Source organism: Colossoma macropomum, unplaced genomic scaffold (genome assembly GCF_904425465.1).
Source record: "Colossoma macropomum unplaced genomic scaffold, Colossoma_macropomum, whole genome shotgun sequence".
NCBI classification, from domain to species: Eukaryota; Metazoa; Chordata; class Actinopteri; order Characiformes; family Serrasalmidae; genus Colossoma; species Colossoma macropomum.
Window position 1 is genome coordinate 11,898,824 of NW_023494810.1, and position 22,576 is coordinate 11,921,399.

Below are 22,576 nucleotides of genomic sequence, written 5' to 3' on the forward strand. Positions count from 1 at the left end.
GGCAGGGTTAATGAATCACTTAAGTAAACTGTAGTTGTGGACCGGATAATAAACTCAGTCTCATAAGGAATTACTGCAAAACACATGAGAAGTTCTTGGGCTGTTCTGTCGTAGTAAATAAAACAAATTAAAGGTCATATTACTAGTAATATTACTAGCTCTGCTCAGCCATTTAGCATAACTGCACACTGTTAGCAGGTTTTTGCTCGCAGCCTTGTTTGTTGTGTGACTGTAATTGTGAAGAGACCCATCCAACGTAGTAATTAAACAGTTATAGCAGTAACTTTATTTTGATTCCCTCCCAGTGAACAAGGGTCTTAACATCAGCAGATGTTCTATTTCGGTCCACTGAATAACGTCAGGCACAAAATGTTAGGCGGATGTACTGGGAACATAATGAATGTTACAAACAAGTCCACTATCTGGGCTGAAATTATGTTTCGCTTACAACATTCAGGAGACATTCATCATTGTAAATGCTTGGCTGTGTACTAGTCAAAGCAAGATGTTGCAAGAACAACATTTAGAGGACAACAGCCTTTTTCTGCAGGCCAACTAGTGACCTTTCCACTGGAAATTTACTTAGATATTTTAAATTAAAACAAACAAAAAACATTGTATGTATATGTATATGCTGTGTTTGATCCACTCGTACCAGCGCAACACACACTAACACGCCACCACCATGTCAGTGTCACTGCACTGCGTTCTCTGCAGAGAACGATCCACCACCAAAATAATACCTGCTCTGTGGGGATCCCTGTGAGGGTCCTGACCAGAGAAAGAAATGCACTACAGTCTGTAACTGTAGAACTACAAAGTGATCATATATGGTCAGTGGAGCTGATAAAATGGACAATAAGTGCATAAACAAGGAGGTGGACTTAATGAAGTGGACAGTCAGTATATTTCATCAACATTATTGATGAAAAAAACTGAACAGCCTAGATTGCATTTCATGGCTGCTGTGGAAAAAATAGATTAAATAACCACCTTATATCAGTAGATAAATACTGACGTGGAAGATCTTTAAACATAAGAAGGTTCTTCACACACACCATTCTTTAGAACCTTTAGAATCACTGGAAGGTTAACAGTGGTTCTTCTATGGTCCCAAAGAATCCTTTATGTCACCATTATTTTTTAAGAGTGTAGTTATAATGCATAATGCAAGTAACAGCATTGTGCCCTGTTTATTATATGTAATATATCAAATTGTTATATCATATTATGTTCTTTTCTGATTTTTTCCTCATGTAAACCTCAGCTCTCACATAACTAGTGGCCACTCTGTAGGAGGGGCGATCCTTTCGGGCTTTTAGGGGCGGTCCTCCTTTGCAGTCAAAGATGAGTGCTACATAAGAGCTTCTCTTTCCCTCGCTTTTTTACAGCTCTAAAGAGAGAGAGAGAGAGAGAGAGAGAGAGAGAGAGAGAGAGAGAGAAGGACAGAGAGCTGTGGGGCGTTGGATAAAAGTGTCACAGTCAAGGCCAGGGAAAGAGAGAGAGTTTTTTTTCTTTCTCGTCCAGTGCCAGTTTTAGTCTGCCCTGTTGTTTATCCTCGCCCCTGGACATCTACTTTGTTTGAGACGCTCACAGGAAGCGACGGGCCGAGCGAGAGTGAGCATGGGTGTCCCGCTGGGTGACTGTGTGGGGCTGCGGCTGGTGATCCTCCTGGCCTTGGGCGTGATGGATCGGGGGGCTGAGGGATGTACCTGCCAACCCGCACATCCGCAAGAGCACTTCTGCCAGTCTGAAATAGGTACGTGCCACACTGGAGTGGATTAGTGGAGGTGATAATAACAGGTTGGCTGGGTCTGCGGTTGAATGGTGTGTTTATGTACAAGGACACAATTCAAAATGAATACTGCTGTCATTTTAGTCTCAACTGAATGAATTTAACACTGGAATCTCAATCTAATCACTTTTCAGTACTAGTTGAATGACTCTACTTACAATCTCATGACTTGAATGACTGCATTTTCAGTCTCAATTGAAAAGCTCAAGCTTCATTGATAAACCTGAAATTTTCCAATAATTCTCTCGGGAATTGTTCTCCTAACAGTTTTCCTCCAAACCTTAATTTTCCTTGCTTTTTTTTAGTAAAAACTTTGACTCAGAACATTTGATTGTATGTAAACACTATTAAGTTTACCAAGTTTTAAAACATAACAATTACCCCTCAGTCTATGTTGACCACTCTAATGAATTAAACTGTGGTCCCAGAGAAAAAAAATACAAAATAACAAGGAAGTATTCAAACCTTAGATCTTTATAAGGATTATGTTATGACATATTTCAACGCAATGCATTCATTTTTTTCTCTTTTTAAATAAAAAAGATCTTTTTGATTTCCTTCGAGTGAAGCTAAAAACCAAACAAAAAATGCTACCCAAAGATTTTATGTTCATGTCAAAACACAAAGTTTTAGTCTGTAGGCAGAGCCTTATTTAAGCCACTCCCCCACATTTTAGAGCAGGAAGTGAGACTTGCATCCCTGGCCACATGGTGAGCAGTTAGATCCCACTGTTTTAAAGCAAAAGTGTTCCAAAGTCTGAAAATCAGTGCAGAAAAATAAGAATTGTCATTACTGAAATACAAGGTTTTAGTCTGTGGGCGGATCCCTATTTAAGCCCCTGCATTTTAGAGCAGGAAGTGAGACTGCATGGCCACACGGTGAGCAGCTAGATACCATTGCTTTGTAGTAAGTGTCTGAACATCAGTGTGGAACATTAAGAACTGTCACTACCGAAACACATATTTTCTACATTTAAGGAAATGTTACTGTGTTTTAATGAAAAATGTTAAGAATTTATGCATGTGTGACTGTTTAAAGCTGTGTTTGTTAGTCATGTACAGGTGTGCATTTTTTAATTTCGGGTCAAAATGAGCTAAAATTGTCACTACCGAAACAGTCATTGCTCAAACATTTGGAAAAGTTTCGGTAGTGTTGATTATTTTGGTGACAAAATGGAATGTTCATTTGTTTGTTTTAATTTGTTTGTTTTAATAAAATAAACATAGTTAAGGTATAGGGTCACTCAAAGCCAAAGGACTTCAAAGTCAGTGAAATGCCCGAAATGTGTTTTCAGCTCTGACTTTGAACCATTTCGGTAGAACGATTCATATAAGCCGCAAACACAGCCTGTTTTGAATGTACTGTTTTTTTTTTATGTCACAAAAACATTCACATATATCTGTCTTTACAGCCTATAGCAGTTTAGCTCCACCCATTCACGCTGAAGTTATAAGTAGTGTTTCATCCCGGACTGCTTTGTGAACGTGCAGCCAATCAGAGCAAAGCTCATCAAAGCACATATAGTAGTCTAGTAGTATAGTATATAGTATAGTATTGACGATTTTAATTTACAGTTTAATTTACCTGCAAAGGGCCGGTGTGGCTGCAGGTTTTTTTTGTTCTATTAATGCAGGAGCACATCTGATCTATTGTTTAAGACTGAGATTAACTGATAAATCAGGTAGAATCAAATGTGCTCCTGCTCCAGGGGTGTCCACTCATATCTGCAAAGTTCCAGAGTGGCTGCATGTTTTTTTAGAATCAGATGTGCTCCTGCTTGTTTGGAATAAAAACATGCAGCCACTCTGGCCCTTTGCGGATATGAGTGGACACCCCTGATTTAATTCTAAGGACTAAAGAGAGGTTGGAAAGCGGTCATTACGACCGTAAACCCACATAATCCTAAATAAACATAGGCCTATAAGTGGACCTCAGGGGGAAATAATGTATTATAAGATAAATGTAGGCTATAGGTCCTTGAAGATTACCCACCAAAACAAAGCTCATCTGAATCAATCTAAACTAGTTAATTAATCATTTTTAATCCCAATTACTGGTGCACACAGAATTACTGCAGATGCACAATGCAGTACACAGTTATGTGTTTATGAGCACTACTAACAAATGTTCTTTGGAGCCATTCTTAGCATGAAGAGGTTCTATACGGATCACTTTACTGAACTGGTTCAAAGTCAGAGCTGAACACATATTTCAGACTTATAACAGACTTGGACTTTAAACTAACATCCTTTCGCTTTGAGTGACCCTATACCTTCATTATGTTTATTCCATTAAAATAAATAATTGAACATTCCACTTTGTCATTAACAAAATGATCACAACACTGCCAACACTTTACCAAATGTTTCAGTAGTGACTGTTTCAGCAGTGACAACAAAAAAACAGAACTCAAGCAGAACTCAAAAACACTAGCCAGTACATGACCAGCAAACACAGCTTTGAAAATCATATTTTTCATTAAAACATTAATAATATGTGTTTCGGTAGTGACAATTCTTAATGTTCCACACTGACTTTCAGACTTTGGGACGCTTTTACTTCAAAACAATGGGATCTCATGTGGCCATGAGGGACAGGGATGCAGTCTCACTTCGTGCTCTAAAATGAAGGGGCATGGCTAAAATAAGGCCCCACCCACAGCCTAAAACTCAGTGTTTCGGTAGTGATATGAAAAAATGGGACAGCATTTTTGGAATGAAGTTTTTTATTTAAAAATTAAGGAAATCAAAAGGCTCTTTTCAAAAATAACACTGAAAAAATGCAAAAATAAAAGAAGTATTATTTTTAGTAGTGTAAATTTAGGGGTTGGGAGGGACAGACATTTCCCAATAGAAAGTACCCTAAAATGATCATTTTGTATATATTGTTTATTACTGTCTCTATTAATGCACTGGGTGTAGCTCTGAACACATTGTTTTACAGAAATAAGCTTCTATGATTTGTATTTTTAAATAGGATGTTCAACTGGTTCATTAAACAACCAAATACAACAAGTTCTCAATGATGGAGAAGAACCATTTGACCATGCTGAGAACCACTTAAGCATTCAAATGGTCCTTTGAGTTGTCACACTTTTGTATATAACCACTGGCCTTACTAAAGAACCTTTGAAGAACCTTTTTTTCAAAAGTGTAGAAGATCCACTTTTTGTTCCTAATGGATGTTTATTTAAAGAACCCTTATGGAAAACAAGATGTGCGACTGCAAAGTGAAACTTTACAAAGTTTGAAGAACCTCCACATCGGTTCTATATTATAAATTGTTATAGAATTGTACATCCATGAGTGTCTGAGAGCATCTGATGGTGTTGCACCTTCAGAAAGACTAACATTCATCCGTACTATCTGTTCTATTATTGAAACATACAGCTGCCACATTTATTAATTTTCAACTGAAACCGACAGAAAATGCAGAATATGGTGCTTAAAATGCTTATATGACAACTAAATATAGAGTCTATAATCTATGATTTGATAACATTAGAACTCAATGAGCCAATAAAGCAAGAGATTTACTGGCCTAACGATTCAATGATGTCTGCACACTGCAAGAATGGATTCTAAGCAAGCAAAAACATCTTAAATGTGGTCAATATACCTAGTATTTCATGTTGTGAGATTGCTGTAAGAATATCATATGATTATGTAGATTATTTCTGTACATTTTTTTACATTTTCAGTCCATTTCTTTATTAAACATATCTGATTCCATTGGCAGATCATTTTACTTGTATCACACTGCAAAAATAGTATCTTGTCAAGTAAAATGATCTTAATTCTAGTTGACCTATCTAATATTTCTTATTTTGAAATGGTTGTGTGCTTATTTCTAGACCTGTTTTAAGTAATTTTATCAAGAAAAATGATCCCACTATACTGACAGATAATTTGGCTGGTTTCAAGCCCATTTTTAAAAACAAGCAACATTATCTGCCAATAAAGTGAGATAAATTTACTTAATAAAATCACTTACAACAAGTAAAAAAGTTTGGAAATAAGTTAAATAATCTTAAATTAAGTTTACAACATTCTCAACAGGAGAAATATTAGGTTTATTGATTAGATTTAAGAGAATTTTACCATTTTTGCAGTGCAAATACTCCATTTTCACTAGATAAAATTACATAAACAAGTAAAAAAGTGAGTTAATATTCTTACAGCAATCTCATAAATGAGAAGTATTAGATATGTTGACTAGATTTTAGATGTTTTCTCTTTCTTAGATATCTTTTTATCGCAGTGCATGACAGTGTTGACACTTCTGCTTACTGTGTGGTGCAGTGGTTTAGAAATCTAGGGTCAGAATAAATTTAGTTTAAACCAAAAAATCTGCACTTTTGCAGCATTCGGGATTTAATACTTCATCTTCAAACCACAAGTTTTGGTCTTGTGGTAATATGCAAAGACACAGTAAAGTTCCAGGCTGTGCTGGAGCCTTTTGGAGAAAGTTGAGATGAACTGTGTTTGAAAACAATGTCAGACTTCGCTGCTTGAACTCTCTGTCTCTCCATCTGCCAAAAGAAACAGGCCAGTTCACAATCTGTGTCCTCACAAACACAACGAGCAGAGAGGACAGAAAAACTGCCTTCAGTTTGGAGTAGAAGAAGGTTAAACTTTTAGTTTTTAATTTGTTCATTTTTAACAGAAAGGAAAACGCAAACAGTATTGCACAAAAGTCCGATACCACCCTTCATTTACTGAAATACGACCGTTAAGTACAAGTTATTTATTTGTTAGGAGATGTTTCAGAAAAGATCAGACATAAGATGATCCACTTGCATAAACAAGGAGAAAGTCATAAGAAAATAGGTGGAAAAGAACAGGACTTTCCAAAACTGGAGTTTAAAAAATGTTTAAAAGCTACAGAGAAAAAGGGCTCCTAACAACCACCTGGAAGACCTGGTAGACACCAAAACTGCCCCCCATCAGCCACTGCAGCACTATGGGTCTGAAAGGATGTGTAGCTGTTTAGAAGCCCTCACTGAGAAAAGGAGACATAAACATCAAACAAAGAAGCTGAACAATGGACTGACCACCCCAGAGTCCAGACCTCAACATCAACAGAAAATGCAAACCTTTATCCTGTAAAAAGCTGAAAGCGAGTCTCCTGAAAAGACTGCAAGATCTAAAAGGCAGAGTGAACTCACTAAACACTGAAAAAAACAATCTATAACTTATACTAAATGGTCATTTTGACTGGAAATAAAATAAATGACCCTCCGTTCACTTATGTGCTTATTTTTAATTATTCCCTGTGTCTGTGCAGTCAGTATGTGAGGAAAACAGTATTTGGTCTTTGTGATTACTGTATATTTGCGGCGAAAGCACCACTGCCATTATCCATCTCTAGTAGGAACAATTATCTAGGAACCAATCACAGTGGCGGAGATAAAGCATGTGCTACGCTGCTCAATGCTCAATTCCTATTGGTAGTCGCCACATTGTTTCGCTCATCATTTGGATAAAGTTAGTTTTTCTAAATAGTTTTAGAATCTGGTCAACTTTGTCGCGTCACTGACTTCCGTAACGTTCACGCTGCCTCCTGTCGCCAGAAATTGCCCACTCTTATTAAAAATGAATTAATAAATGACCTCCGGCCGACTTGTCGCATCGCATCATTGCCGGTGTGAATGCAGGGTAAGGAGGAGTGGTCTCTGACTGTTTCACAGTACTGCAAGATATTCACTGTAGTTTATGACCTTCTTCAGAAATTTGCCTTAAAAAATAATAATTTTGATCCCCTAAAGAACCTTTCAGTGAATAGTTCTATTTCTGTAAATGTGGAGAGCCTTTTTAAGGTTTAAAGAACTTCCACATAATGTAAATGTTCTAGGAAGAGGCTTTGCATTGTGTGAAGGTTTTTAACACGAACAAATCTGTTTTTCAAACATGGTCTATTAGGGAATCAAAAGTGGTTCTGTTTAGGTGTTGCTTAAAGAACACTATTAAAAATTAAACTTTATTATTACATTAAACTACTGGTTACTAGCTGCATTACTTTCACTGTAATTTACTGAACCATATTAATGGTAAATAACTGTAAAATACCAGCTGTATACTGTGACTCCACACCCACCTGCACCACAAGATTACTGTGATGTAGCTGTTATTTTGCTGCACACTGTAATTAAAATACAGTAAACTCCTGTATTTTTACACAACTATAAAAGTAATACAACTCTGTAGCCAGAAATTTGCTGTAAATTTGCATATGAAAATGAGGTATTTTGTAAAGAGAATTCAAATATAGTAAAAGATAAATTTAACATTTATCAACTTTATTTTTAAATGCAAATACATATTTTTCAGATAGTTTACCTTTGCTTATAATGGGCATAGAAATGACTAAAAATATTTTATGAAAGTGTTTTTTCAGTGTGTTATTCCATGATGTTGTGTAACACAGCTTAAAGTCATTCTTACAGTAATGTGCTGTTATTACAGAAAATATCTGTTGATTTCACAATAAAATGATAAATACAGTATTTCAGAGTGAAAAATGGTGTATAATATTGTAAAATCCTGTCAGCAATTAACAGTGAACCCTTTGTGGCACCTTTTAGTAACACTTTACTGAAGCGCAGCATTCGTGACACAGGCATAAGCCTTTCATGACAGCTGACATAAACGTACATAAACATTTATAAAGTCTTATTCTAACAAGTGTCAATTGTCGTAAAGGCTGCTTTAGTCAATTCCGATGCCTTTTCGGCTCAGCAAGTGGCTCTTGTTGGAATTAACCTTTATAAATGTTTATACAGGTTTATATCAGTTGTTTTGAAAGGCTTATGTAGGTGTCGTGTGGTTTATGAATGATGCCCTTCAGTGAACTGTTACTGAACTTTTAGGACTGTGGTTTTGTAGTTTTTGTATTGACCCAACCTGGAATGTCCACAAAGCTATGGTCATATGGGACAAATCAATGTATTTCCTGTATTCCATATTACTATTTAAATAGGTGAGTAATTGTACTGTATATGTACTCCTAGTCAATGGTTCACAAGCTCTTCTGATAAGATCAGGGGCCTTTAAAAAACTGCTATTATTACAAGCACTTAAAGCAGTAAAATGATAAAGCTCTCTTTATAGTTTAATTTTGTCTACTACAATAGTAATTGAGATGCCAAGTGACAATTACCGAATTGGCCCTTCAATTCAACCACAGCATGGGAGCACAGACGCTTGTTAGCACTATAAATGGGACCAAATTGGACACTGGCTACTAGGCTGTATTCAGACACACTGAAATATGGACATTGGTATATTAAAGCGCTTTGCCAGTTTGGCTTTTACTGCCAGTCTTTCCATGCGAGAGCGTATGGTCTAGCCATTATGGCCCACCCATTTCCCATTAGAATCTAGAACCTAATGTCCACCCATCTGGTCTTAGCTAATGGCAAGATGAGGCCTAATGGAACAGCCATGTGAATTTGTTCACAACAAATTAGCTGTGGAATATATTTAGATTTTTTTTTTTAAATCCTAGTCAGTGAATGAACATGTACAGTCGCATGCAGAAGTTTGGGTGCGCCTGGTCAAATGACATGTTTTGTTTCTTTTCTAAGTGAAAATAAGTGAACACATCCTCTACAGAGAACGCACTTCTGCACATTTTAATGCACAGATACTGTTTGTTGGCAGAATTTAACATATTGGGGAAAAATAAAACGTTAAAAGTTATGGTACATCTTATATTTTATTTTTTATTTTCTTCTAAGTATGTTGAACTCAGCAAATAAGCAAAATTTGTAGATTTGGTTTGTTCCCAGTTATTATTATAATTATTAGTACTTATTTTAATACATATGTATACACACAAATATGTATGTATACACACAAATATGTATATATACACACAAATATATATATACACACACACAGTGTTAATAATTTTTTTCTTTTTTCTATATATTTTTAAATGACGTTTAGATTTTTAAAAAAGGCTGTGGTTCGGTCTAGTTTAATTGTCTGGCCATTTTTAAAACTGATTACTCAAATAATTACCGAAATAATAGATATTTTGCTGTGTTATTAACATAATTGATAGTGACAGCATTTATATTCTTCTATAGTCACTTTAAGAACAGAACTTCTCCATTTTTGTCATGCTTTTTGGAAAATTTGAAAAATATAATTGAAAGTAATGAAAAATTCCAGCTACAGTGTCAAAATTTGAAGAATGCAGATGAATGGGCCAACAAAAATGGTCCAAAATGACTCAGACTCAATCTTGTTAACTAACATTAAAAGTTTAAGAATATTACCTTTCTGGAAAATCTCTATGGTTTTGTTCCCACAGCAACTGCTCATTTCAACTCATATGTTGACGAATCTCCAGCATCTCGTTGTATTTCCCTTAAAGCTAACTCTCCTCCCTGAAGCCCAGAAGTAGGCCTTGGATGTATGCTTTGTTAAATGTCCAGCTGGGCTGTTATAAAAGACTTTGCCTCTCCCTTTCTAAGGGTGTGAAAGTTGGTCCATGAGCTGGAAGGGAGCCACAGGCCTCACAGAGGGTAGTCCACCCAGCTGGCTTTAGCATTCCGCCCTTTTGTTCGAAAACAGCGAGGCATGGAATGGCAAAAATGAGCTTGTAATGACAGACAAATTCCTTCAGCATTTGTACAGAACATCCCTATAACACCTCTCCCACGTAATCAGCTGCCAGAGCAGCATCCCAGCATCTCAGCTGTCCTCCTGCCAAAAAGCAGGGAGCCTGAGTTCCAGCATTTATAAATCAGGTTAATCTCAGAGGGCTAAAACTTTTAAGCCTCTGTTTAAAGTAAAGTGAAAATATAAAGATAATATGCAGTGCACTCTACAGATACTGGCATCCCTGGTTAGGGTTGGAATGTATCAGAATACAAGTCCAGTAATATGTATTCGGAACACATATTCAGTCCAAGTTACATTTTGTAAAGGCAGTATTTAGAATACAGTTAATTTTTTAGGAGAATACTTTTAGAATGCTTGCCCACTAAATAAAAAAAAATGAGTAGACTGATAAATCAATGTGGTCAGTTATTAGTCTCAGTGTTACTGAGCTCTGCTAAAGCCTGAGTAGACTGATAAATCAATGTGATCGGTTATTAATCTCAGTGTTACTGAGCTCTGCTAAAGCCTGAGTAGACCAATAAATCAATATGATCAGTTATTAATCTCAGTGTTACTGAGCTCGGCTAAAGCCTGAGTAGTATTGATTGACGTATTGATAAGTGCCTTATCAATACATGTTCTAAGTGTATTCTGGATATGTTACTTTTTATGTACTGAAATGGAATATGTTACTGCATGTATTTAGGACAGTGTATTCAGTATTTAATCATCACATCTTTTTAAAGTATTCTGCCTGACCCTGCACCTATTAAACATGAGCAAAACAGGCTGTAAATAACCTTCGAATAAAGCATTAAATGAAGAGGTTCCAATATCATTTTTAGATAAGAATGTTTTTTTAATCATTGCACTAACATTTTGAATGAAAGATCAAAAGACCAGCAATAAAAAATATTTTTTTAGCCTGTTTTGCTCATGTTCACCAGAGGTCCCAATATTTATGGAGGGCATTGTGTGCATTAATGCATCTGCTTGTTCAATTCTACACCAGGGAAATCTGTTAAAGCTGACAAAGACTTTGTGAAATACTCTGATTGCTGCTTAAAGGAAGACCTTATCACCTACAGGTTGATGGATGATGGTCTCCTCAGTACCAGATGGTGCAGTATAGGGAACATGTAATCTGCAGCAATGTCTGTAAAGAACATTTAGATTCCAGTGCTTTCTACACCACATCATTATAACTGACCCCTTCTGTTTAGTGATCCGGGCTAAGATATCTGGAGAGAAGATCATATCTCCAAGCAACAGTTCTTCACCCTACCAGAAGATGATTCAGTATGAGATCAAGATAATCAAGGTGAGTAGTCCTTGTGAACTGTAGTGGGGAATATAGACAGTACTGTGCAAAAGTCAGACGCCACCACTAAATATAATATCATAATTTTCAAGTTTCTCATGTAAGTTTTCAGTTGACATAAACAAGAAAGGTTCCTTTCGCGTGATGCGCTGCTCACTGGCACGGTCAATTTAAAGAGGTTACTGAAGTTTACTAGGCTATCGCCCAAATCTGACGCTTCAAACAGTGTTACTTGTTAACCGAAGCCAATTTCTTCTGATGGCATAGTGTTGAAGAGGGACAGCTCTGCACTCGTGTCCTCTTTGGGAAGTCCACAGCGACGACAATTAAATGCCAGGTCCACTTCAGTGTGTGTTCTAGAGCTGAGAACGTTGTTCAGTGCGACTAGGCTTTCTCAATAAAGTTCACACAGTTTTTAATGCCATGAATTGGATCTCGTTCTGATGTCTGCGGCGAGTAAGTTGAAATATGTCTAACCTCTTCAGAACGCTGATTAGCTGGACCGGAGCGAATACCCCCTTAACACCAACCACCCCCCCTCCCATAAATCGCCCATGTGTAGGGATGTTTGTTCACACGTCCAAAGTTCAGTCTTAGAAGTTGGTTGATCATTTTCTGAAGTAATCCAAACACATTCAGTGATGTTGAGGTCTGGACTCTGGGGTGGTCAGTCCATTGTTCAGCTTCTTTGTTTGATGTGTCTGTCTCCTTTTCTCAGTAAGGCTTCTTGACAGCTACACATCCTTTCAGACCCATAGTGCTGAGTTGTCTTCTCACAGTGGAAGGATGGACAGAAACACCTGTGGATGTTTTCAGATCTGAAGCAGCTTGATTTTCTCCTCTCTCTCAAAGATGAAAGTTTTAAGTGCTGTTTATCTGAATGGGGCAGTTTTGGTGTCTTTCAGGTCTTGAAGGTGGTTGATAGGAGCCTTATTTTCTCTGCAGCTTTTAAGCATTTTGAAAGTTCTGTGTTTTTCCTTTTTTTTGACTTTCTCCTTGTTTATGCAAGTGGATTATCTTCTATTTAATCTCCCCAACATATCTCTGAATAACTTGTATGTAATGGCCATTTTAAGTGGAAATGAAATAAATGAAGGGCTGTCCTCTCACAGTTGCACAGTACTGTACATGTTTTGCATATCAAGAAACCTAATTGAGCTGTATTCATTACTGCCTACTGTTACCCTCATGTCCTCTTGTGTCGGGATTGCAGAAGATTGAAAAATGGTTCTTGTCTCTGCTGGAGCCGTTACATTAAGTGAAGAAAACAGGGAGCGCCTAGGGCTTCATTCGATATTAGTGTGAAGTCTATAAATTATAGAACAGATTTGTTCAGCGTGTTGGATTCTTGGCTTTCACCATATCTGCAGCTTCAAGTGAGGACTTCAGGCTACACTTTGAGCTTGAGTGATAAAACAAATGGAACAAAAATCCAAGCAAGCTACTAAGAATCAGTGCCTTTTAATGTAAATGAAATGGCTCTTTGTCCCTCGTGGCAAGCATGCTGAGAAGTGAATGCCTTACCAATAAGTGAATAAGGTGGCTCCCTTCTTTACATGCATTAACCCTCTGATTTTGCATATCTTCTAAAATTCCCTTTAAAATCTTCTTGAAAGACTCTTTATATAATATGATACTTATATGTTTCATATCAAAATGCTCTGTTATCTTCATCACTACTTTCCAAAACCACTGCAGCAGCTTCAGCAGCTGTTAACTCTCTGCAAGCCATTTCTCATGAGACTCCGATGTGGACTGAATGAAGAATGAGGGGTTTCTGGCATGATGGGTCAGTCCTTAGTGATATCCTATGTGTCCATAGGTCAGTTTCACACGAAATGTACATGGACACATGAATCCACCAGTTCCACACGGTGAGAGGCAGATGACGTGTATCTCAGCCCCTCTTCATAGGCTGATAACTCCGGATGTGACGTTATAGATTCTGGAAATGTATGAACCGTATTTCTGCGCTGTGTCATCACAAAGATATAAGACACAGATATAGAAATATTGAGGTGGACCCCAGACAGTTAAAGCCCAAAACACTTCAGTGGCTCAATTTATCTTAGAAGCGATGTATCATCAGCCTAATTTACAACTGATCTAATTTTTGACTGTTTGATATGAAAAAAGCTGCAGATGTGTGTTTGATCTTGCCATCATTGTGGAGAGGTGTGAATAGTTTTCACAGAAGGGGGTCTGACCCCTTCCCTTTCGCCCCTCACTGCTCACTAGCAGCTCAACACTGAATCACAACATTTCACACACAGAGAGACAACACACTTATAAAAAATTGGTTCTTCAATGTTCTTTAGTAAAGAAAATGGTTCTGCCTGGAACCATGAACATTCAAAGAACCTTTTGCATGAAAAGGTTTTTGAGTCATGAAACGTTCTTCAGATTGATGGAGAATATGCTATAGATGGTTCTACATAAAACCTTTTTGAAAAGGGTTCTGTATAGCACCAAAAAGGGTTCTTCTATTGTTATGATATCAAGCTTGTTACAATAGAAGAACCCTTTTTGGTGCTATATAGAACCATCCACAGCACATTCCCCATCAATCTTTCATTATACAAAGAACCCAGAGTTCATTTTTCTACACAGAACCATTTTATTTACTAAAGAACCCTCGAGGAACCATTTTAAAGAGTGTAGCTCATCTGATCACAGAGTTAGGGGGATGTTTTTGTTTTTCCAGTCTGCCAACGAATTGGCCAATAGTGGAAAGAGGTTAAAGCCCTAAGCTTCAAAATGAACTGTTTTTTAATTGAAGCATTTCATTGAAGCATCTATAAATACGCTATCATGTTGAAACTATTCAGTTACTCGACTACCCCACAGAAAGAACTACAGCTTACAACATCACAGTGAGTAGATTTGTTACAAGATCCATTCTGATATCCGATCCAGTACACTCTGCTGACATTGTCTTGATACCAATACCTGGTACTGGACTGGTATCACCTCTAATTTTCTTTGTTCAAAGACCACAGTTCAGCTGAAAAAACAGTACAGTAACTGCAATCTTTCTCTCTTTTCCCCCCTTTATGCTTTCAGATGTTCAAAGGTTTTGACAAAGTGAAGGACATTCAGTACGTCTACACTCCAGTCTTTTCCTCTTTGTGTGGCGTTAAGCTGGACGCAAGCAACAAGGTTCAATATTTGCTTTCAGGTGGGGTTAATGTTTTAGGCCAAAGGCTGCACCCATACTGTATATAACCCAGACTGTGTTTAAATTGTATTGCTCTGTAAAGCAATTGTGATACGCCTTACAGTTGAACACTGATAAGTTCTGTAATTTAAGACTGGTTTGCATTTTTCTTGTATTTATGTTTGTTGGATCATGTGAATTTCATTGATCCACAGAAAGTAATCCTTGATTGATCCAGACACCCATACAAAACTCATCAGAAACATCCATATGTCAGATGCTCACAGAACACAATAATAGTTTAGGGGGGTTTTAACTCCCAGCATCAAAAGAAAGCAGCCAGTCTGCAATGCACTATGCATTTATGTATTGTTTTCTGTTTGTTTGTGTCACAGGAAACATGTGGAGTGAAGGGAAAGTCTCGATTGGTCTGTGTGACTTCATTGAGCCGTGGGACAACCTCTCACTGGCTCAGAAAAAGAACCTCAACTACAGATACCAAATGGGCTGCGACTGCACAGTACGTTCAGACTTTTTCCTGAGGCATTTATGTAACTGTAAAAGAAAAATGTAATGGTTATATAGTTTTGAAATATACTGTAATATATATATATATATATATATATATATATATATATATATATATATATATATAGTCACTGTCATGTATTAGCAGTATAACTACATTTCTTCTCATTTTGTATTCTTTTTGCAACATTTAAAAACAACTACCATTTATTAATGGACCAACTGAAATGCTCCAAATTACTTATTATCAATAAAATATTACTATTACTAATAAAGTTATTATGGTGACATATGTAAAATGTGTAAAAGTTACAATTTGAGAGATACATTTTCTTGTAACAGTGATGATGTCATCACTGTTGGAATAACAGTGTTAACATTAACAGTGTTAATGTTATATCCTGAAAAAAACTTTAGAAGAGAAGGAAAAAAGTCATTTTCATGGAAAATTAATGGAACAAGACATTATCCTAAGTCAATTTAGGCCATTTCTATTGGTCCATTCATCATATAAGGTTTACATAGTGTAAACGGCAGCTGGCGTCTTCTAATTATGTGAAAAATGTGAAAAAAAATTGGTAGAAATGGAGATGCAAGGTTTTGTTCTGACAGTTTTTTGGTTTTTATTTACTACTGACCTCTGATGAAGGTCCACAGAAAGTTATTTGTATCAATTTCCAATACAGTAGCTTATTTTACAGACATCTAATTTAACTTTATACTTTCTCCAGATTTCCACCTGTTACACGGCCCCCTGCTGTACCGCCTCTGTAAATGAGTGCCTATGGACGGACTGGCTTCTGGACTACAAGCGGAGCAGAGAACAGGCCCGCCAGTACGCCTGCATCAAACGCAGCGACGGCTCGTGCAGCTGGTACAGGGGGAGCGGTTCTCCTGACAACGATTTCATGGACGCGTCTGACCCCTGAGGACTCAATGCTTCTGGGGGGGAAACACAGCTCACAAAAAAATTTTAGGCAATGTCGGTGAGGGCGATGCCCTTGGTTTTCTATTGGTCTGTAGAACTCTGCTGTCAGTGCATCTCTTAGTAAGGTGTGTTACGGCCCAGCTGGGCCACTCGAATGAATGTAAGACTGATACTGTATGCTTGCTGCGTAGTTCACCACTGAGTGAACCGTTTCAGAGTGCTTGTAATTCACTTTCACTTCTTACTTGTTTGAAATTCAGTGTTGGATGGGAGCGTCTGTGGGTACCTATCCCAGCTGAGGCAGGAATGTTTTTAGGGAAAACAGCATGGTTATGCCTTCTAGTCAACTTCAAATAACTTCATTTGATTTATTTCTACAATCAATTTTGGTAATATTTGCTGTATGGCAGTGCTCACAAGGCTACACAGCTACATAAGTCCTGCATGACAACTGACATAAACCTACATGAACACTTATTCTCATAGGCGTCATTTCTCATATAGGTTGCATTTGCTGACCTGGCAACTGATGTCAAGTTGACACGTCTAGGTCATGACACTATCTGGGGTGAAATGTCATAGACATTGTAGCTCAGGTTATGTCACAGTGATTTAATATAGCTGATAATATAGCTTGCCAAGTCAGTCTGGTTTAACAAAAGTATTTTCTGTGGCCGTTAGGTAAAGTGAATGCATTATATCACTGTGATATACACTATGTGGCCAAAAGTTTGTGGACACTTAAAAATCATACCTATGTAAGTTTATTGGACACATTCCAAAGCTATCTGACCTAATATGGAATTTGCTTTACACCACTCCAACGTTTGTGCATAGCGATCTTAGACTTGTGTGCAGCATGGAAACTCATTTCATGAAGCTCACAGTTCTTGTACTTCCAGAAGCAGTTCGGAACTCTACAGTGCAAAAGAGGATAGTTACTATGTGCTTCAGCACTTGGCAGCCCCACTCTGTGAGTTTGCGAGGTCTACTGCTTCATTGCTGAGCTGTTGTTACTCCTAGATGCTCCCATTTCACAGTAATAGCACTTACAGTTGACAGGGGCAGATCTAGCAGGACAGAAGTTTCACAACCTGACTTGTGGCAGAGGTGACATCCTATAACAGTGCTATGTTTAAAGTCACTGAACTCTTCAGTACGAAGAGTTATACACCTGTTGGCAATGGGTGTAGCTAAAACACCTGAACTCCTGATGGTCTGTCCACATACTTTTGGCCATATAGCATACACTATGCTACAAAGTCAGTTGCTCTATGATATTAAAATGGCATTTCACCCCAAAAAAGTTTCATAACACAACCCAGTGTCAGAAAAAACTGTCACCTGCCTGTTGGAATAAACCTTTATAAATGCTTACGTAGATTTATGACAGTTGTCATGGCTAGCTCATGTAGCCTTATAAACACTGCCCCATGGTCAAGTGTTACCAACTTTTCTTATGCCAGAAATCTTTTTTTTTTTAAATCATGTGTCAGATATATGCATATTTATAATGTTTTGGGATCTTCTTTCAGTTTTCTGTCCTGTGAGAATGTATATATTTGTATGGTAATTCCACTCCATTTTGCAAGTTTTCAGTCACCTGCCATTGATACACTGTAAAAGTTTCTGACCACCCCAACAGAGAATACTTTTGTGAATGCTTCTAAATACCCACCCAGTTAGTTAGCCCAATAGTATCTGTTTGCAAAGCTATGTTATGGTGTGTTTAAAGTCTATATTCATGTTATCTACATTTTTGCAGTAGAAATGCAGTATTCGTATATCTGAATCTTTGTAGCTAAGTTTTTGGTAAAGTATTGTATACTGTTAAGCCAATGTAAGATTTTTCTTGTGCCAAAAAGCTAATGCTTTGTTTCTGCTTTAACATATCTGATAGAGATCTGCGTTTGAAGTTTCTGTTGCTAATTATTACACATACATAAAAAAGTGTTCTGGTAACACTTTACTTAACATTAAAACTATAATGTAAAACAACATCACTGCAAAAAATTATATCTTGGCGAGTAAAATCATTTTATATCTAGTGAATATAGTGCATATATCATTTTGAGATTGCTGTAAGTTTACTGTAACATTTTTTAATATATTTGAGGACCTTTTTTGCTTGTTCTAAAACTTCTCATTGTATTTGTAGATAATTTTCTTTTAAATAAGCAAAATTATCTGCTAATATAGTGAAATTATTTCACTAATATTACTTAAATTGCTTAAAACAAGCAAAAATGTCTAAAAGGTTAAATAATCTTATATATATAGTAATCTGAAAATGATAAATATTAGATATGTTCATTAGATATGAGATGATTTTACTTGCCATGGTATCATTTTTGCTATTTCTATACAAAACCCCTCTATAATATCCTATAGCACTGTTGCTAAAGAGTTTTACCACCTCCTGCTACAATGACGTGTTCACTGTACATCAAGCCCCACACGTATACTGTACCATGCATGTATTATTAAGTAAAGTGTTACCAGTATTTCTATATGAATTTGTATTTTTTGGCTATGCATAGTTTTCTATTTTACTGTACCAAAAAATGATGACATCTCATGATCTCATGAAAAGAATGTCTGATTTCTGCTCTAAAATGACATCTTTAGCTTCATCATCATCATCATCACTTGTTTAGAATAGGCATTCCCACTATACAGAAGTTATTATTTTTAATAAATGACACTGAGTTGGTATTTCTTACCATGTCCCTGTAGTTTGGGTAGAACGTTTGCTCAATAAGGGGGAACTTCTCAGGTCCCAGCTTCTTATAGGTGCTTATCAGTTGAGCAAACTGAGGAAACAAAAACACATTTTAGTGGAACATACTGGGAACATTTAAAACATACAAAGCCAACAGCAGCTTCTTAAATGCCTAATCGAATCAGCCAATATGACTGAAAGTCAGCAGGACCCAAATAATGATTTACCCTAAGCAGATATTGATTGGAAAAGTCTCCAAAGCAGTCTACTAATCTCAATTAACTGGCTTTTCTCAGATCAATAAATCAGCTGGCCAAAATGTTGCTACTGGCCAAACCTTCAGCTTTGGCCTTTGACCATCTGGACAGATGTAGATAGCTTCTTTCAGTGTTTACAGTCTTTTACCTAATAACTAACAAAAAGAAGTTCTGACATTTTGTTGAAATTGAGTGATTGTATAAAATTTAGCGCTAATTATGTATGGTGTGGTGAAAATATCTGAAAATGAAAAAAACAGATTCTGTATTTCAAAATAAAAATCTAGGTTATTTTACAAAAATTGAGTATAATGTCACTGTTAGGCCAAAATCTCCATTTAAGTCTTGCATTCAATTCCATCAAAAGGTAAGAACGCTTCCCTTCTCCTGTAAAGTCACCATTTTGGAGACCAATTTGTCACTTATGAAGAAAAAAGAGCAAACAATTTAGTAATATTGCCAAGCTAATTTCAATCACAGCCTACTTTTCAAGTTTGAAGAGGTTTTTTTGAAGTACCCACTAGTAATGTCATAGCTAGCTATAGCTTGCCAACTTAGTAGTTCTCTAGATAGCTAAGTTATTATCTCCATAAAACAGGGCTAAACAGTCACATAGGGAGGAAACAGCTTTTATAGTCTTTTAATTTGAATTTAACAAAGGGTGGAGAGGTTTCAGAGACTTTTTCCATCCAAACAGCATCAGCACAGGGAGGGAACTCACCGCCCATGGCTTGTCACAGAGGTTGTAAATAGACTCCAGCGAATTCACGCTAGGAATTCCAGCGTATTGCAATCCAATGATCATATTGCGGAAGTCCTCGTTCTGGGCCATGCTGAACGCGTGCTGTCGGACCAACACGAAGTCAGGCTTGAAGGACCTACAGGAGACACAACAGTACTGTTTGGCATTATATCTGAGACATGTTTTTAGAGAAACCCAGAGAAATCACTTACCTAATTTTATATACATTGTTTCTCACTTACAGCTCCCTGAAACGAGAGAGAAATTCTGTGGAAAGTGCAGATTCTAAACTTTAAGTAGGACAGTGTTTGTGATTGACAGTGTCTCCTAAGAAGCACAACCAACTAAGCATTGTGATGGGATCCTAACCAGCGTGAGCGTCTGCTAGCTAACACAACAGAATTAGCAGTTAGCTATTTGAGATGTTCATTGAGGTTGCCTTAGTGACAGGTTGAAAAGATGTGGTAGATCTTCAAATGCCTTGGAGGAAGCACATTCTAGCCTTTACCCTCCCAGCTTGGTAGCATCATGTGATAGCGGGAGTTCTAGCTGGCAGGAGGAACTGGACACAACTAAATACGGTAAATATCATCTACCCCCAAAATATGATATATCATTTGGCTAATAAACTCATACTACCAAAATTATGTCCATGGATTTATCAATATTTCCAACCCATAAAATATTAGTATTTAAGCCTTGTTTTATGTTGTGATGAACAACCAAACAAAAAAGCGGAAAAGTAATCAAAATACTAACTAGAAACTTTAAGTTGGCTTGAAAAAGCCAGCTAATTACTTTAATTAATTAATGGCAGAAGATCTGTTGATGGTTGCTAAAGTGTTGCTAGGCAGTTGCTATGGAATCCAAGGTCGATGGTAATGTGTTGCTAAGTGCTACCTTACACTGCGTCCTTAAATCCACTGCCACCTGAAATTCAATGCCGCCCTACATTTACTGATATCTTAAATACATTGCCACCTTAGATTCACTGCCACCCTAAATTTACTGATACCTTAAATTTAGTGCCACCTTAAATTCACTTCCAGCTCAAATTGACTGATTTCTTAAATACACTGCCACTTTAAATTTAATGATATCTTAAATACACTGCCATCTTAAATTCAGTGCCAACTTGAATTTACTGATTAATTTACTAAACTTTACTAATTAACAGAAACCAAAAAATACTAAGAATGGTGGAAATCTATACTATACACATTATGTAGGACTTTGTGAGTTCTGCAGTTTATTTTACTTTAAAATTTTTTAAAATTGAGAACTGAGAATCATATTTGACAAACGTTATTGCTAACTGGCAATCATGTCAGTCAGTATAGCACTGTTTCTCATCACTGTTCTAATGTTTTATATTGGTCAGGCCCTAATGTAAATGTAAATCTAAATGTAATTTATTATGTAACTATGTTTGCAATTATGTAATTACATGTAAACGTAGCAAAACCAGTGCAGAAACTAGACATCAGAGGGTTAACGTTTGTGCAAAGCTTTAGAGCAACGGATTCCAAATGATTCAAGTGTCATACATTCATAACTCTCATCACAGGATCTGAACAGTCATGAATATTAATGTAGACCTACATATTTACAGCACATGCCTATAAAAATGTCTAGAATCCACTGCATCTCCACTTTTAAACAGGGCTACATACATTTCCTAAATGTGGCATACAGGCCCGGTATAGTGGCATTAAGGTGCCTCCAAAAACGATTCTGACATTTAAAGTTCTGCAGGCCGTCTGCTGCACCTCAAGGCCTTTATTTTTTCAGCGTATTGTCGAGGAGCATTTCACATAATGGGCAAATTTTCTCCATATAAGACGCAAGACTGATTCAGAAGAAAGGAGGAGAGGGAGAAAAGAGGGACATGGAGTCGGAGAGAGAGAAAAGGGGCAAATGAAAAGGCACTGAGAGCGAGAGAGAGAGAGCGAGAGAGAGAGAGAGATTAAGTGAGTGTCAGAGAGAGCAGAGAGAAAGTGAGTGAGAAAAAGAAAGAAAGAAAGAGCGAGGGAAGTCTTCTCAGGTCAGTGAGAGAGTGATGGTGATATGAGATGGCTCCTGTTGGTTCTTCTTTTGTGCGAGTGGATGAGTGAGAGTAAACACTAGCCCCAGTTTGATTAACACCAAGTCTCTGCGCGCGCAGAATTTCAATGAAGCTTAATAGGAAGCCTAAGAGAGGAGAACACTACGACGACTGTGCGTTTATTTTTGTATGTGTGCACGCAGTGCGAGTTCCTGAGCGTCCGTCAATAACAAAATGTGTTTATATTATGGCTTTTAAACCATCAAAAATATTTTAACGATTAACTGCTTTATTTTGTGTTACAACCGTATTTGTCTAATTTGCTCAACTTTGACTCTAAAGAAAGATTGTCAGTTCCCAAAAACTGATTAAAAGCTACAGAGAAAATGTGCCTCCTAACAACCACCTGGAAGACCTGGTAGATACCAAAACTGCCCCCATGAGACAAACAGCACTTAAAGCTTTCATCT

At 37.1% G+C, this 22,576-nt stretch overlaps 2 protein-coding genes across 2 annotated transcripts in view; one reads left to right on the forward strand and one right to left on the reverse strand.

The window, feature by feature from the left end:
* syn2b (synapsin IIb) overlaps nt 1–22,576 on the reverse strand; it is a 137,309-nt gene that overhangs the window by 30,024 nt on the left and 84,709 nt on the right. The window contains exons 4-5 of the mRNA XM_036559342.1: nt 20,042–20,198; nt 19,065–19,154 (exon numbers count right to left, since the gene is read on the reverse strand). Of these exons, the coding sequence (XP_036415235.1) occupies nt 19,065–19,154; nt 20,042–20,198 (247 nt within the window). The remainder of the gene's footprint in view (nt 1–19,064; nt 19,155–20,041; nt 20,199–22,576) is intronic.
* LOC118799457 (metalloproteinase inhibitor 4-like) lies at nt 1,346–19,056 on the forward strand. The gene is made up of 5 exons (XM_036559343.1): nt 1,346–1,759; nt 11,631–11,728; nt 14,792–14,906; nt 15,281–15,405; nt 16,145–19,056. Exons 1-5 carry the CDS (start codon nt 1,624–1,626, stop codon nt 16,340–16,342), a joined length of 672 nt encoding a protein of 223 aa, XP_036415236.1. The 5' UTR covers nt 1,346–1,623; the 3' UTR covers nt 16,343–19,056.

What these genes read in the sequence shown, in the direction of transcription:
- LOC118799457 (XM_036559343.1), top strand. Translation starts at nt 1,624, where the DNA reads ATGGGTGTCCCGCTGGGTGACTGTGTGGGGCTGCGGCTGGTGATCCTC. An exon ending in GGTTCAATATTTGCTTTCAG is followed by an intron (nt 14,907 to 15,280) that starts GTGGGGTTAATG and finishes TTTGTGTCACAG; the next exon opens with GAAACATGTGGAGTGAAGGG. An exon ending in AAATGGGCTGCGACTGCACA is followed by an intron (nt 15,406 to 16,144) that starts GTACGTTCAGAC and finishes TACTTTCTCCAG; the next exon opens with ATTTCCACCTGTTACACGGC.